Here is a 13,532-nt window from a genome sequence, read left to right as displayed (position 1 = left end):
TTCCGACTATCGGGATCAGGGAATAGCAGTTGGGCTTGCGGTAATGATACACTTCATATCCAATGATATATCAACTTGACAGGAGAGTTCAATGATCATCGGACTCGGAGGGAGGCAACACTCGTCTGTTTGATGCGAGCATCGCAGCTTCAAGCCCGAGATCTTCCCTTTTGTTGTGAGTTCTACTGTTCTGAAATAGTCCGTTTTTGAAGCCGCTGGACGTACATTTTTAGCATTATTTCATCTGTGTCTACCTGTACCTGCCTATATGGCGATCAACTCTAAATTGCCTTTGACTTTTGAACCGCCGAGTTAATATGTCACCGGTATCAGAGTGCCAAGCAGTAATGCCGGACGCTAATAGCAAGAATGGGGAATAAGCTTCAAGCTAATCGCAGCATTCGGTATTGGTAAAGTCTATCTAAAATCGGTTGAACTGTCTTCTGTGTCAGTTCTCCACAACTCCCAATTTCCTATCTGTCGAAGGTTGATACATCAGCGATTTTCTTTGTATCTCTGATTCTGTCCGTCACTACATTCGAGAGTGCAAACTCATATCAACATCTTACGATCTTATCAATAGACTTTGAAGCACAGTGGAACTTAATTTTCGTCCGAGTCGGATGATTACACAAATCACTGGTATCGTGGGATAACCAGCTTCTACTCTTTTTACCATGTACTCTTCACGATTTGATCTGTGATTTCTGCATCCTGTTTTCAAATCTTACTACGCTGCATATACAACTCTTATTTTCATTTGTCAACGTTGTCTCTCTGAGTATTAGCTGACACTGTCTTCCAGGCACTTCTTAAATCTCGAGGCTGTACAGATTAATGTCCTGGCATTTCTGATTTATATGCTGCAACCCTCCGAGTGAACTGTCTGCTATACTGCACTTCGTTAGAATAGTGTCTTTCTATAATGTCCCCCTCACCTTCGTTAACAGCATGGAGCTCATCTTCTGTACATCCTGTTTTCTGGCTGTCCACAGCGTCTACTTCTGTTCCTATTCTCTGTAGTTTATCGTCGTCTATTTCATTCCCGATGTCAAGATTTTCATTTCTGTCTCAGACCAGGAATGGGATAGGAATTATTGTTTGGATAATTCGGAATTCCTCTCAAGGCGTTTGGAAAATCGATCCCTCAACTTACGTCCTGTTTCAACAATGTTAAGTAGGGCGCATTGGGACAACCTAAATCAATTTACTAGCAAAGATGAGCTGTATTCTTGTGATGGCTAGGCAGGATTATTGAGATGGAAGGGATTATTAACGTGCAGTATCTCTCAGAAAAAGGACTGCAAATGATGAAATATGTAGGAAATGCTAGTTACAACAGTATTGTCTGTAGTTGGAGTGTCAACATTTATCGCCAGTAAACGGCCGGAACAGAGTGGCATCATTTAATCTCCTCAGATCCTGCCTGTCCGGCAGAGATCTACTAGCAATTGACTTCTCCTTATTGAGATTTAAAAAAAAACGAAGCACCTGATTAATTTGTAAAGTTCTTCGAAACGCAATCAGTGTCTGATTAAAGCTGATTTACCAGCTATTCTTCCCCGATTCTCCGATGTGCCTGGCCTGTCGTCTTTTAGGGCAGTTACTCGATCTTTACCGATCATTTCCGTAGCCTCGGCTTCACATTCATTACCAGCACCGTGCTTATCTCCGACAGCTGTTGTTTTCGTTTTCTCAACAATATATGCTTCTCTTTCTTTATTTTGCAGAGCACCTGTGTCAGACTCATTCACGCTGGCAGGTTGTTCTTTCGCTTCTGGTTCTTGATCTGCGGCCATTTTACAAGTAATCCCGCCAAATCCTGCAGGAAAATTTTAAATAGAATAAAGGTGTAACATCGAGAGAAACACCTTCGATTATCGGGATCTGGGAATAACAATTGGGCTTGTGGTAATGATACACTTCATATGTAATATTATATAAACTTGGCAGGAAAGTTCAATCACCAACGGATTCGAAGGGAGGAGGCAACACTTGGCAGGAGACTTCAATCTTTTGTTTGATAAGAGCACCGCACTTTTAAGACCCAGATCTTCCCTTTTATTCTGACTCCTCCTGTTCTAAAATACTGTGTCTGTGATGCTGCAGGATTTACATTTTTGCATCATTTCATCTGTGTATCTGCTTGCATAGCGATCAACTCTAACCTGACTTCTGTATTTATTATAAACTTCTTGTCACGGGTATTTCACGAGTAAAAACGTGCGGTGACAATAAGAGATTAATGTCTCGGCAATTCGAATTTATATGGTGCAACCCCCAGAGTGAACTGTCAGCTATATTGCACATCGTTATAATAGTGTCTTTCTATAACAGAGGCATAGAGACATAGAAAACCCACAGCACAATACAGGCCGTTCGGCTCACAAAGTTCTGCCGAACGTGTCCCTACCTTAGAAATTACTAGGGTTAGCCTCTATTTTCCTAAGCTCCATGTACCTATCCAAATGTCTCTTTAAAAGCCCTGATAATAAAAGATTAATGTCTTGAAAGTTCGGATTTATATGCTGCAACCCTCCGAGTGAACTGTCAGCTAAACAGCACTTCGTTCGAAAAGTGTCTTTCTATAATGTCACCGTCAACTTTTTTATCAGCCTGGTGCTCATCTTCTGCACGACGTCTTTTCCTGCTGTTGACAGCGGCTACTTCTGTTGCTATTCTCTGCAGTTTGTCATTCCCGATGTCGAGATTTTCATTTATTTCTGCGTCGGAACGGGAATGGGATAGGAATTATTGTTTGGATAATTGGAAATTCCTCTCAAGGTGTTCGGAAAATCGGTCCCTGAACTTATGTCCTGTTTCTACAATGTAAAGTAGGGCGCATTGGGAGAACTTAATTGAATTTACGACCAAAGACTTGCTGTATTCCTGTGATGGCTGGGCAGGCTTATTCAGTCGGGAAGGGTTATTAACATGCCGTAACTCTCAGGAAAAAGACTGCACTTGATAAAATATGTAGGAAATTGCTAGTTACAAAAGTAGTGTCTGTTGGGGGAGTATGAACATATATCACTGGCGAACTGCCGGAACAAAAGTGGCTTCTTTTTGTCTCCTCAGATCCGGCCCGATCAGCAAAGATCTACTAGCAATTTACTTCTGCTTATTGCGATTAAAAAAAAACAAAGCACCTGTGTAATTTGTAAAGTTTTTAGAAACGCAATCAGGGTCTGATTAATTCTTACTCACCACCGATCCTTTCTTCATCCTCCGATGTACCTGATTCTCGTAAGCCAGTTAGCCGATCTTTACCGGTCATTTCCGTCGGCTCGGCTTCACATTCATTACCAGCACCGTGCTTATCTCCGGCAGCTGTTGTTTTCGTTTTCTCAACAATATATATTTCTCTTTCTTTATTTTGCAGGGCACCTGTGTCAGACTCATTCACGCTAGGTTGTTCTTTCGCTTCTGGTTCTTGATCTGCGGCCATTTTACAAGTAATCCCGCCAAATCCTGCAGGCAAATTTTAAATAGAATAAGGGTGTAACATCGAGAGAAACACCTTCGATTATCGGGATCTGGGAATAACAGTTAGGCTTGCGGTAATGATATACTTTAGTCGTCTGTTTGATTCCAGCACCACAGTTTCAAGACCGAGATCTTCCTTCTTATTGACAGTTCTCCTGTTCTAAAACACTGTGTCAGTGACACTGCGGGATGTATACTTTTCACATTATTTCAACTGTGTCTACCTGTATCTGCCTGCAGAGCGATCATCTCTAACCTGACTTTGACTTTTGATGCACCGAGTTAATATGTCACCGGCATCGGAGAGCAATGCAGTAACGCCGGATGCTATTAGCAAGAATGTGGAATAGGCTTGAAAACCAACCCCAGTATCAGATATAGGTAGGGTCATTCTAAAATCGGCTCATCTTGTCTTCCTTGTCGGTTCTCTGCAATTCTCAGTTCCCCAGCTGTCGAAGGTTGATCTACGATTGACTTACTTTTATGTCTGATACTGTCCGTCACTACATTCGAGGGGGGAAACTATTATCAATGTCTTATCAATAAATTATGAAATACAGCGGAACTTTATTTCCGCCCGAGTCATACGTTTCTCTCTCTCTCTCTCTCTCTCTCTCTCTTCTCTCTCTGTCCTGTAAATGTGCGACGAACACTTTTTAAATAGGGAAGCTGCAGAATAGAGATTACGAGGAAAGAAATGCAACACGAGGTACGCTTCTTTGTTTGCAGAAATACGAATCCGAGGAAGTGTGAGAAAAAATAATGTTAGTGTATTTACATCTGACGCAACGGCAGCCGCAATATTAATGGCTCCCCACATGTCCTTATACCACCTGGACAACAGAAACATTTATGTCAGCAGTCCTTCGCTGAGAATGGCTCGCATTTAATACACACATTACCACTATCCTGATTGAGAAGTTTCAGAACCTGGGCTTCTGTAACACCCTGTACAATTGGAACCTCGACTTCCGAACCGGAAGGCCACATTCTGTGCGGATTGGAGATTACAATTCTATCCTTTACCATGGCATTGGAGAAGGATAGGACAGACAAGTTTGGGAAACTTCTAACTGGAGTAACGGGAAATATGAGTCTATCAGGCAGGAACATGGAAGCATAAATTGGAAACAGAAGTTTTCAGGGAAACGTTCGGAAGAAATGTGTCAAATGTTCACGGGATATCTGCGCGTGGTTCTGCTGAGGTACGTTCCAATGAGACAGGGGAAGGATGGTAGGGAACAGGAACAGTGAGGTACAGACGCTGTTGTAAATCCAGTCAAGAAGAAAAGAAGAGTTTCCGAAAGGTTCAAAAGCAAGGCAATGATCGAGATCAAGAAGACTATAAGGCTGGAAGGATGGAGTTTAAACATGAAATTAGGAGAGCCAGAAGCGGTCATGAGATGGCCTTGGGTGACAGGATTAAGGAAAACCCCAGGACATTCTACAAAAAATGTGATGAGTAAGAGGATAAGGCATGAGAGACAGGAGCGATTAAGTGTGACAGAGGAAAAGTGTGTGTGGACCCCGAGGTGATACCAGAGGTATATAATGAGTACTTTGCATCAATATTCACTACGGAAAAGAATCTAGGCGATTGTAGGGATGACTTGCACAAATATATGAAGAGCAAGAGGATAAGACATGAGAGAGTAGGACCGATCAAGTGTGACAGTGGAAAAGTGTGTATGGAACTGGAGGAGATAGCGGAGGTGCTTAATGAGTACTTTGCTTCAGTATTCACTATGGAAAAGGATCATGGCGATTGTCGGGATGACTTGAAGCGGAGTGAAAAGCTTGAGCATGTAGATATTAAAGAAGTGGATTTGCTGGAGCTTTTGAAAAGCATCAAGTTGGATATGTAAACGGGATCGAAAGGGATGGTGTGCGAAGCGAGCAAGGAGATTTCGGAACGTCTAGTGACGGAAGAGGTTCTGAAGGACTGGAAGAGTTGCGGATGTTGTTCCCTTATTCAAGAAAGGGAGCAGAGATGGCCCAGGAAATTTTTGACCAGTGAGTCTTACTTCAGTGGCTGGTAAGTTGATGGAGAGGTTCCTGAGAGGCAATATTTATGAACATTTGGATAGGCATAATATGATCAGGAATAGTCAGCATGGCTTTGTCAAGGTAATTCGTGCCTTTCGAAGCTGATTGACTTTTCTGAGGATGTGACGAAATACATTGAAAAATGTAGAACCGTAGACGTAGTGTATATGGATTTCACCAAGGCATTTGATAAGAACATAGAATAGCACAGCACAGTACAGGCCCTTCGGTCCACAATGTTGTGCCGACCCTCAAACCCTGCCTCCCATATAAGCCCCCAACGTAAATTCCTCCATATACCTGTCTAATAGTCTCTTAAACTTCACTAGTGTATCTGCCTCCACCACTGACTCAGGCAGTGCATTCCACGCACCAACCACTCTCTGAGTAAAAAAACCTTCCTCTAATATCCCCCTTGAACTTCCCACCCCTTACCTTAAAGCCATGTCCTCTTGTATTGAGCAGTGGTGCCTAGGGGAAGGGGCGCTGGCTATCCACTCTATCTATTCCTCTTATTATCTTGTACACCTCTATCATGTCTCCTCTCATCCTCCTTCTCTCCAAAGAGTAAAGCCCTAGCTCCCTTAATCTCTGATCATAATGCATACTCTCTAAACCAGGCAGCATCCTGGTAAATCTCCTCTGTACCCTTTCCAATGCTTCTACATCCTTCCTATAGTGAAGCGACCAGAACTGGACACAGTACTCCAAGTGTGGCCTAACCAGAGTTTTATAGAGCTGCATCATTACATCGCGACTCTTAAACTCTATCCCTTGTCTTATGAAGGCCAACACCCCATAAGCTTTCATAACTACCCAAACCACTGTGAGGCAACTTTCAGGGATCTGGGGACATGTAACCCCAGATCCCGCTGCTCCTTCAAACTAGCAAGTATCCTGCCATTTACTTTGTACTCTGCCTTGGAGTTTGTCCTTCCAAAGTGTACCACCTCACACTTCTCCGGGTTGAACTCCATCTGCCAATTTTCAGCCCACTTCTGCATCCTATCAATGTCGCTCTGCAATCTTTGGCAATCCTCTGCACTATCTAGAACACCACCAACCTTTGTGTCGTCTGCAAACTTGCCAACCCACCCTTCTACCCGAATATCCAGGTCGTTAATAAAAATCAAGAAGAGTGGAGGTCCCAGAACAGATCCTTGTGGGACACCACTAGTCACAATCCTCCAGCTTGAATGTACTCCCTCTACCACAACTGTCTTCCTTCTGCAGGCAAGCCAATGCTGAATCTACCTGGCTAAACTTCCCAGGATCCCATGCTTTCTGAATTTCTGAATAAGCCTGCCGTGTGGAACCTTGTCAAATGCCTTACTAAAATCCATATATATCACATCCACTGCACTGCCCTCATCTATATGCCTGGTCACCTCCTCAAATAACTCTATCAGGCTTGTTAGACACGATCTGCCCTTCACAAAGCCATGCTGACTGTCCCTAATCAGACCATGATTCTCTAAATGCCTATAGATCCTATCTCTAAGAATCTTTTCCAACAGCTTTCCCAACACAGATGTAAGGCTCACTGGTCTATAATTACCCGGACTATCCCTACTACCTTTTTTGAACAAGGGGACACCATTCGCCTCCCTCCAATCCTCCGGTACCATTCCCGTGGACAACGAGGACATAAAAATCCTAGCCAGAGGCTCAGCAATCTCTTCCCCGCCTCGTGGAGCAGCCTGGTGAATATTCCGACAGGCCCCGCGGTCTTATCAGTCCTAATGCATTTTATCAACTCCAACACCTCCTCTCCCTTAATATCAACATGCTCCAGAACATCAACGTCACTCATATTGTCCTCACCATCATCAAGTTCTCTCTAATTGGTGAATACCGAACCTGATACAAGGTTTATTGAGAAATTAAGGAGGCATGGGATCCAAGGGGACTTTGCTTTGTGGATCCACAACTGGTTTGCCCACAGAAGGACAGAGTGGTTGCAGACGGGTCATATTCTGCCTGGAAGTCGGTGAAGAGTGGTGTGCCTCAGGGATCTCTTCTGGGATTAATAAGTGACCTATATACGGAAGAGGAGAGATAGTTTTGTACATTGGAAGATGACACAAATGTTGGGGGTGTTCTGGATAGTGTGGTGGGCTGTGAGTGTTAACAGCGGGAGAGTAATTGGATGCAAAACTGGGCTGAGAAGTGGCAGCTGGAGTTCAAACCAGAGAAGTGTGAGGTGATTCATTTTGCTCAGTCAAATATGATAGCAGAATACGGCATTAATGGTGAGACTCTTGGCAGTGTGGGCGATCAAAGGGATCTGCGGTCCGTGTCCATAGGACACTCAAAGCTGCCACGCAGGTTGACTCTGTGGTTAGGAATGCATACGATGCATTGACCTCCATTAACCATGGGATTGAGTTTAGGAGCCGAGAGGTAATGCTGGGGATGTATAGGACCCTGGTCAGTCACCCTTGGAGTACTGCACTCAGTTCTGGTCGCCTCACTACAGGAAGAATGTGGAAACCAAAGAAAGAGTGCAGAGGAGATTTACAAGGATGTTGTCTGGATTGGGAAGCATGCCTTATGAGAATAGGTTGAGCGAACTCGGCCTTTTCTCCTTGGAGCTTCGGAGGATGAGAGGTGACCTGATAGAGGTCTGCAAGATAATGAGAGACATTGATCGTGTGGATAGTTCGAGGCTTTTCCCACGGCAGAAATGACTAGCACGGAAGGGAATTGTCTTAAGGTGCTTGGAAGAAGGTACAGAGGAGATATCAGGGGCATTTTATTATGTGAGAGCGGTGAGTGCATGGTATGGGTTCCCGGCAGTGGTGGTGGAGGCTAAAACAACACGGTCTTTTAGTGGACTCCGAGATAGGTAGGTGGAGCGCAGGAAAATAGAGAGCTATGTATAAGTCTTGGTAGTTCAAAGGTAAAGACATGTTCGGCACAGCTTTGTGGGTCGAAGGGCCTCGATTATGCTGTAGGTTTTCTAAGTTTCTATGTTTCTAAATATCCTGCTCGCTGACGATGAACACTGGTGCACCTTATGGGTGTGGGCTCAGCACACTGCTCTATTCTCTGCATGCATATGACCGTGTACCTCAGAATAGCACAAATACCATCTGCTCATTTTCTGACGATACAATCATTGTTGGTGGAATCTCAGATGGAGACGAGAGCGTGTGAAGGAGTGAAATATGCCAACAAGTTGGGCGATGCACTTAACGTCAGTAAGACGGAAGTGCTGAATCTGGATTTCAGGAACAGTAAGACGAAGGGACACATGCCAATCTTCATAGAGGGATCAGAAGTGGGGAGAATGAGTAGGTTAAAGGTCTTGTGTGTCAAGGTTTCTGACTATCTAACCCAGTCCGAGCTTATGATGCAGTTATAAAGATGGCAAAAACAGCGGCTGTTCTTCATTATGAGTTTGAAGATATTTGGCATGTCAACAAATACACTCAGAAATTTCTATAGATGTACTGTGGCGAACATTCTGACAGGCTGCATCACTGTCTGGTATGGAGGGGTGACCGGACAAGGCTGAAGAAAACTGCAGAGAGTCATAAATTTAGTCAGCTCCATCTTGGGCACTAGCCTACAAAGTACCCAGGACATGGTCAAGGAGCAGTGTCTCAGAAAGGCAGCCTCCATTTTAAGGACCTCCAGTTCCCAGGGCATGTCCTTTCGCACTGTTACCATCAGATAGGAGGGACAGGAACCTGAAGGCACACACTCAGCCATTCAAGAACAGATTGCGATAGACAATCAGTGTCGGATTAAAGCTTACTGACCAACAATCTTTTCCCCGTCCTCCGATGTTGTAGTTTTATCTTCTCGTAAGCCAGTTACTCGATCTTCAACGGTCATTTCTGTAGCCTCGGCTTCACTTTCGTTACTCGCACCGTGCTTATCTTCGGTACGTCTTGTTTTCTCTTTGTCTACAATATCTTCTACTTGTTCTACGTTTTGAAGGGCATATTTGTAAGACTCATTTACTCTGGCAGGTTGTTCTTTTGCTTCTGGGTGGTGATATGCCGCTATTCTGTCAGTGATCCCGCCAAATCCTGCAGATAAATTTTAAATAAAATAAGGGAATAACATTGAGAGAAACACTTTGGATATGGTGCGGGAAATGGCACTTGGGCTTGCGATGATAACATACTTAATATTCATAATATATAAACTGGGCAGGAGAGTTCAATTAGCTTCGGATTCGAAGGGAGGCAACAATCGTCCGTTTGATACAAGTACTATTCAAGACCAGCTTTTTTACTGCTTTCCGATTCCTTAATGGGCATTGAATCCTTGAACGATACCTCCCTATTTTAATCTACAGCATTTCTTTTTTTTGCACGATGTTTAATCTATTCAACACACGTATACTGTAACTGATTGATTGATTAATTTATTACAATTTATATTTTATTCATTTATTTATTTTTCTTCTATATTATGTAGTACAATGAATGGCTACTGTTAAGTTAACAAAGTTCGCGTCACATGCCGGTGATAATAAGCCTGATTCTGATTCTGAACTTCTTGTCATGGGAATTTCACGAGTAGTACCGTGCGGTGATTCAATAATAGATTAACGACTCTGCAATTTGGATAAATATGGTGCAATTCGCAGAGTAAACTGTCAGCTATACCGCACTTCGTTACAATAGGGTCTTCTGTAACTACCCCCTCGCCTTCGTTGTCAGCATGGTGCTCGACATCTCCTTTTCCGTTTTCGTCAGCTTCTCCTTCTGTTGCTATTCTCTCCGGCATATTGCCGTCTGATTCATTCCTGGTATCAAGCTTTTCTTTTATATCTGCGTCAGACCGGGAATGGGATGGGAATTATTGCTTGGATAATTGTGAATTCCTTTCAAGGCACTCGGAAAATCGGTCCTTCTACTTACTCCCTGTTTCAACAATGTAAAGTATTGGGACAACCCTATTGAATTTACGACCAAAGAAGATCTTGATTTCTGTGATGGCTGGGCAGGCCTATTGAGTCGGAGAGGATTATGAACGCGCAGTAAGTCGCCAGAAAAGAGACTGGAAATGATGAAATAAGTAAGACACTTCTAGCTACGAAATGAGTGTCATTTCTGTAGCCTCGGCCTCACTGTCGTTACTGGCACCCTCCTTATCCTCGGCACGTATTGTTTGTCTTTGTCTACAATGTCTTCTACAATATCTATATTTTGTAGGACAGCTCTGTCAGACTCATTTACGCTTGCAGTTTGTTCTTTTGTTTCTGGGTCGTGATCTGCCTGTATTCTGCATATGATCCCACAGTATCCTGCCGGTAAAATTTAAATACAACTGGGGATTAACATTTGGAAAAAAAAAACACTTCCGATTATCAGAAGCTGGGAATAATAGTTGGGATTCGGTAATGACATACACAATATCCATAATATATAAACTGGGCAGCAGAGTTCAATTACTATCTGATCCGGAGTGACGCCACTCTTCTCTGGTAGCTCCGAGAGCCATAATTGCAAGCCAGAGATCTTTCCGTTAGTTGTGAGTTCTGCTGTTTTAAAATACCGTGTCTGTGCAGTTTCCCGATGTATGCTTCTTTTGCATTATTTCATCTCTGTCTACATGTAGCTGCGTATATGGCGATCAACACTAACCTGACTTTGACATTTGATGCACTGAGTTAATGAGTCACAGTTATCAGTATGCAAAGCAGGAAGGTAAAACGATATTAGAAAGAATATGGAATAAACCACTTCAAACCAGTTTCATATTTACTTATAGGTAAGGTCTATCTAAAATCGTCACACCTCCTTTTTTTTTTCTACCAGTTCTCCGCAACTCTCAATTCCCCACCGGTCTTTGGTTGGAATATCATGGATTTCTCTGATCTGTCCGTCACTACATTGGAGGGAGGATACTGATATCCACGTCTTATCAATAACGTTTTCAACATAATGGAACTTGATCTCCGTCTATCTGAGTCAGACGTTGTCCTAAATCAGCGGTATCGTGGGATGCTTCTCCGCTTGCAGTCATTCTACCAGGTGTTTTTTTCCGTTTTGACCTGTTTTACTAGGCTGCCTTTCCGGCGCTTACGCTCATTTGCCAACGATCTCTCTGTCTCTCTCTGTCTCTGTCTCTCTCTCTCTCTCTCTCTTCTCGGCTGTAGCACAGACGTTGCGATGAAAAAAAAAAGTGCAGCATGATGCTTACGTTTTTCCTTCAAAGCAATACGAAACCCAGAAAGTGCGATAAAATTAATGGTGTATTTATATCTGAATTGCTTTTCCGGGTAATTTCACGTGTGAACCCGTACGGTGACTCAATGATACATCAAAGATTCGGCAATACGCTGTAATCCTGAGAGAAAACTGTCAGACATATTGCACTTTAGTATGGTGTGATTCTAAAATTCCCCCCTTACCTTTATTATCAGCACGGTGCGCAACTTCGCCAGCACTTCTTTTCACATTGTCGACAGCATCTTCCATTGCTGTATCTTGTACTTTTTGTCTGTCTGTTTCATTTCCGGTGGCACTATGCTCTTTTATGTCTGTGTTGGACAGGGATGGAATAGAGATTCAAACGGTTAGATACCTGGAAATGCTTCTCTTGGCGTATACAGCAGAGGTGCCTGAAAATTCGGTCCCTCAATCTACGTCCCATTTGAACATTTTAAAGGAGGGAGTTGAATCCTCATTTGTTCAAGAAGGAGGCGATTGTTTTCACCTGTGACCCCATGAAGTCCTTGATGTATTCATTTTGAAATAGCATGAAGCACCTACCTTACTCATACCCTGAATGATTTTGAACAATTCAGCCGTATCTTAGAAGGCTGAGTTGCTAACTTCAAACCTCCTGCGTAATCACTCAGAGAGCTGAACTACATGTGCATGTAACGAGAGCTGTATAACTCATCTTCTTCAACCATAGGCCGCGAACTTAGCAATCACCCCTGGTGTTGACACTTACTGGAGTTCCAAGGTCTGTATGCTCCAGGGCCGCAGAACTAACTGTGTAAATGTCAAAGGGTACCCTGTTGAAAAATAAATGTTCTAGGTCAGGGGTGGCCAACCTTTTACATTCCATGCGTCATTTTTTTTTTCTCGCACGAGTTCAGATGCGGATTTTTTTCACTCTCGAGTTCTGTATTATCATTTGTACAAGAATTGTGGGTATACGAGAGTTGTATGGCGCATCTGAACTCATGCGTGATGAAAATGCCGCACGGGATGTAAAAGGTTGACCACCCTGCGCTAGGTTTTCTAACATTGACTCCTTCTACCTGTGGCCACGAACTTACATATCACCCCTCGTCAGCTGTCCGGCTCTTTCAGCTGAAGCAGGTCCTCACTTTCTACGATCCCTAAGTCCCTTAAAACAACTCGATTTGTCCCGGCACTCACTAGCATACTGCTAACATCTTTGCAGGTGAATATTTTAGTAAAATATGAATTAAGTGTATCCACTTCGTCCTTTTCTGAATAACGTAAGCAATAAAGTATTGAAAACATATCATGGGGTCAATGGCAGCATTATCAGCAATATCTTTTTCAACATGACCTTTGGAAGTCCGAATATCCCTCTTGACTATAGTTCTCATCTTTGCGTATCCCCTTGGGTTAACTTCTGTATTCTTTATATAGCTCTCTTCCCTTCAACAATTTTTATGTATATGTTTATTCATCCAGGTAGTTGATGTATTGTTTATATTGTTTCCCCTGACCTTCGGTATGAGCGTTTCCTGCACTGTCGGTATAAGCACTTTAAATCGACCCCATTGTTTCTCAAATGACTCAACGTCATGCAGTTCGTTTAAGTTTACCTTCTGAAGTCTTTGCTACATCTGCGTAAATATTGCCTTTCTTAAATTCAATGTAATGACCTTGTTTGTTTTTTTTTACTGATATACTCTCCGAAAGTACTTAGAGACTATCATCTCTTTTTCCTAAAGGCTCAACAACTTCCATGCTCAAAATGCTTTCCTGGTTGTTACAGAAACTCAAATCGTTCTTTCTGGTGTTGTTTACATGTTGCGTCAAAGAATG

The 13,532-nt window shown here is 43.0% G+C and overlaps 1 protein-coding gene across 15 annotated transcripts in view; it reads right to left on the bottom strand.

Annotated features, from left to right (window-relative positions):
* Positions 1 to 13,532, bottom strand: part of LOC134339996 (uncharacterized) — a 147,507-nt gene that overhangs the window by 71,922 nt on the left and 62,053 nt on the right. For all 15 annotated transcript variants that reach the window (XM_063036837.1, XM_063036838.1, XM_063036842.1 and 12 more), the window contains exons 11-14: positions 11,909 to 12,037; positions 9,300 to 9,572; positions 3,208 to 3,471; positions 1,550 to 1,822 (exon numbers count right to left, since the gene is read on the bottom strand). In XM_063036837.1, coding sequence (XP_062892907.1) covers positions 1,550 to 1,822; positions 3,208 to 3,471; positions 9,300 to 9,572; positions 11,909 to 12,037 — 939 coding nt within the window. The remainder of the gene's footprint in view (positions 1 to 1,549; positions 1,823 to 3,207; positions 3,472 to 9,299; positions 9,573 to 11,908; positions 12,038 to 13,532) is intronic.

Source organism: Mobula hypostoma, chromosome 31 (genome assembly GCF_963921235.1).
Source record: "Mobula hypostoma chromosome 31, sMobHyp1.1, whole genome shotgun sequence".
In the NCBI taxonomy this organism is placed as follows: domain Eukaryota; kingdom Metazoa; phylum Chordata; class Chondrichthyes; order Myliobatiformes; family Myliobatidae; genus Mobula; species Mobula hypostoma.
Note: the sequence above shows the minus strand (reverse complement) of the source record. Positions and strands in the feature narration are given on the sequence as shown.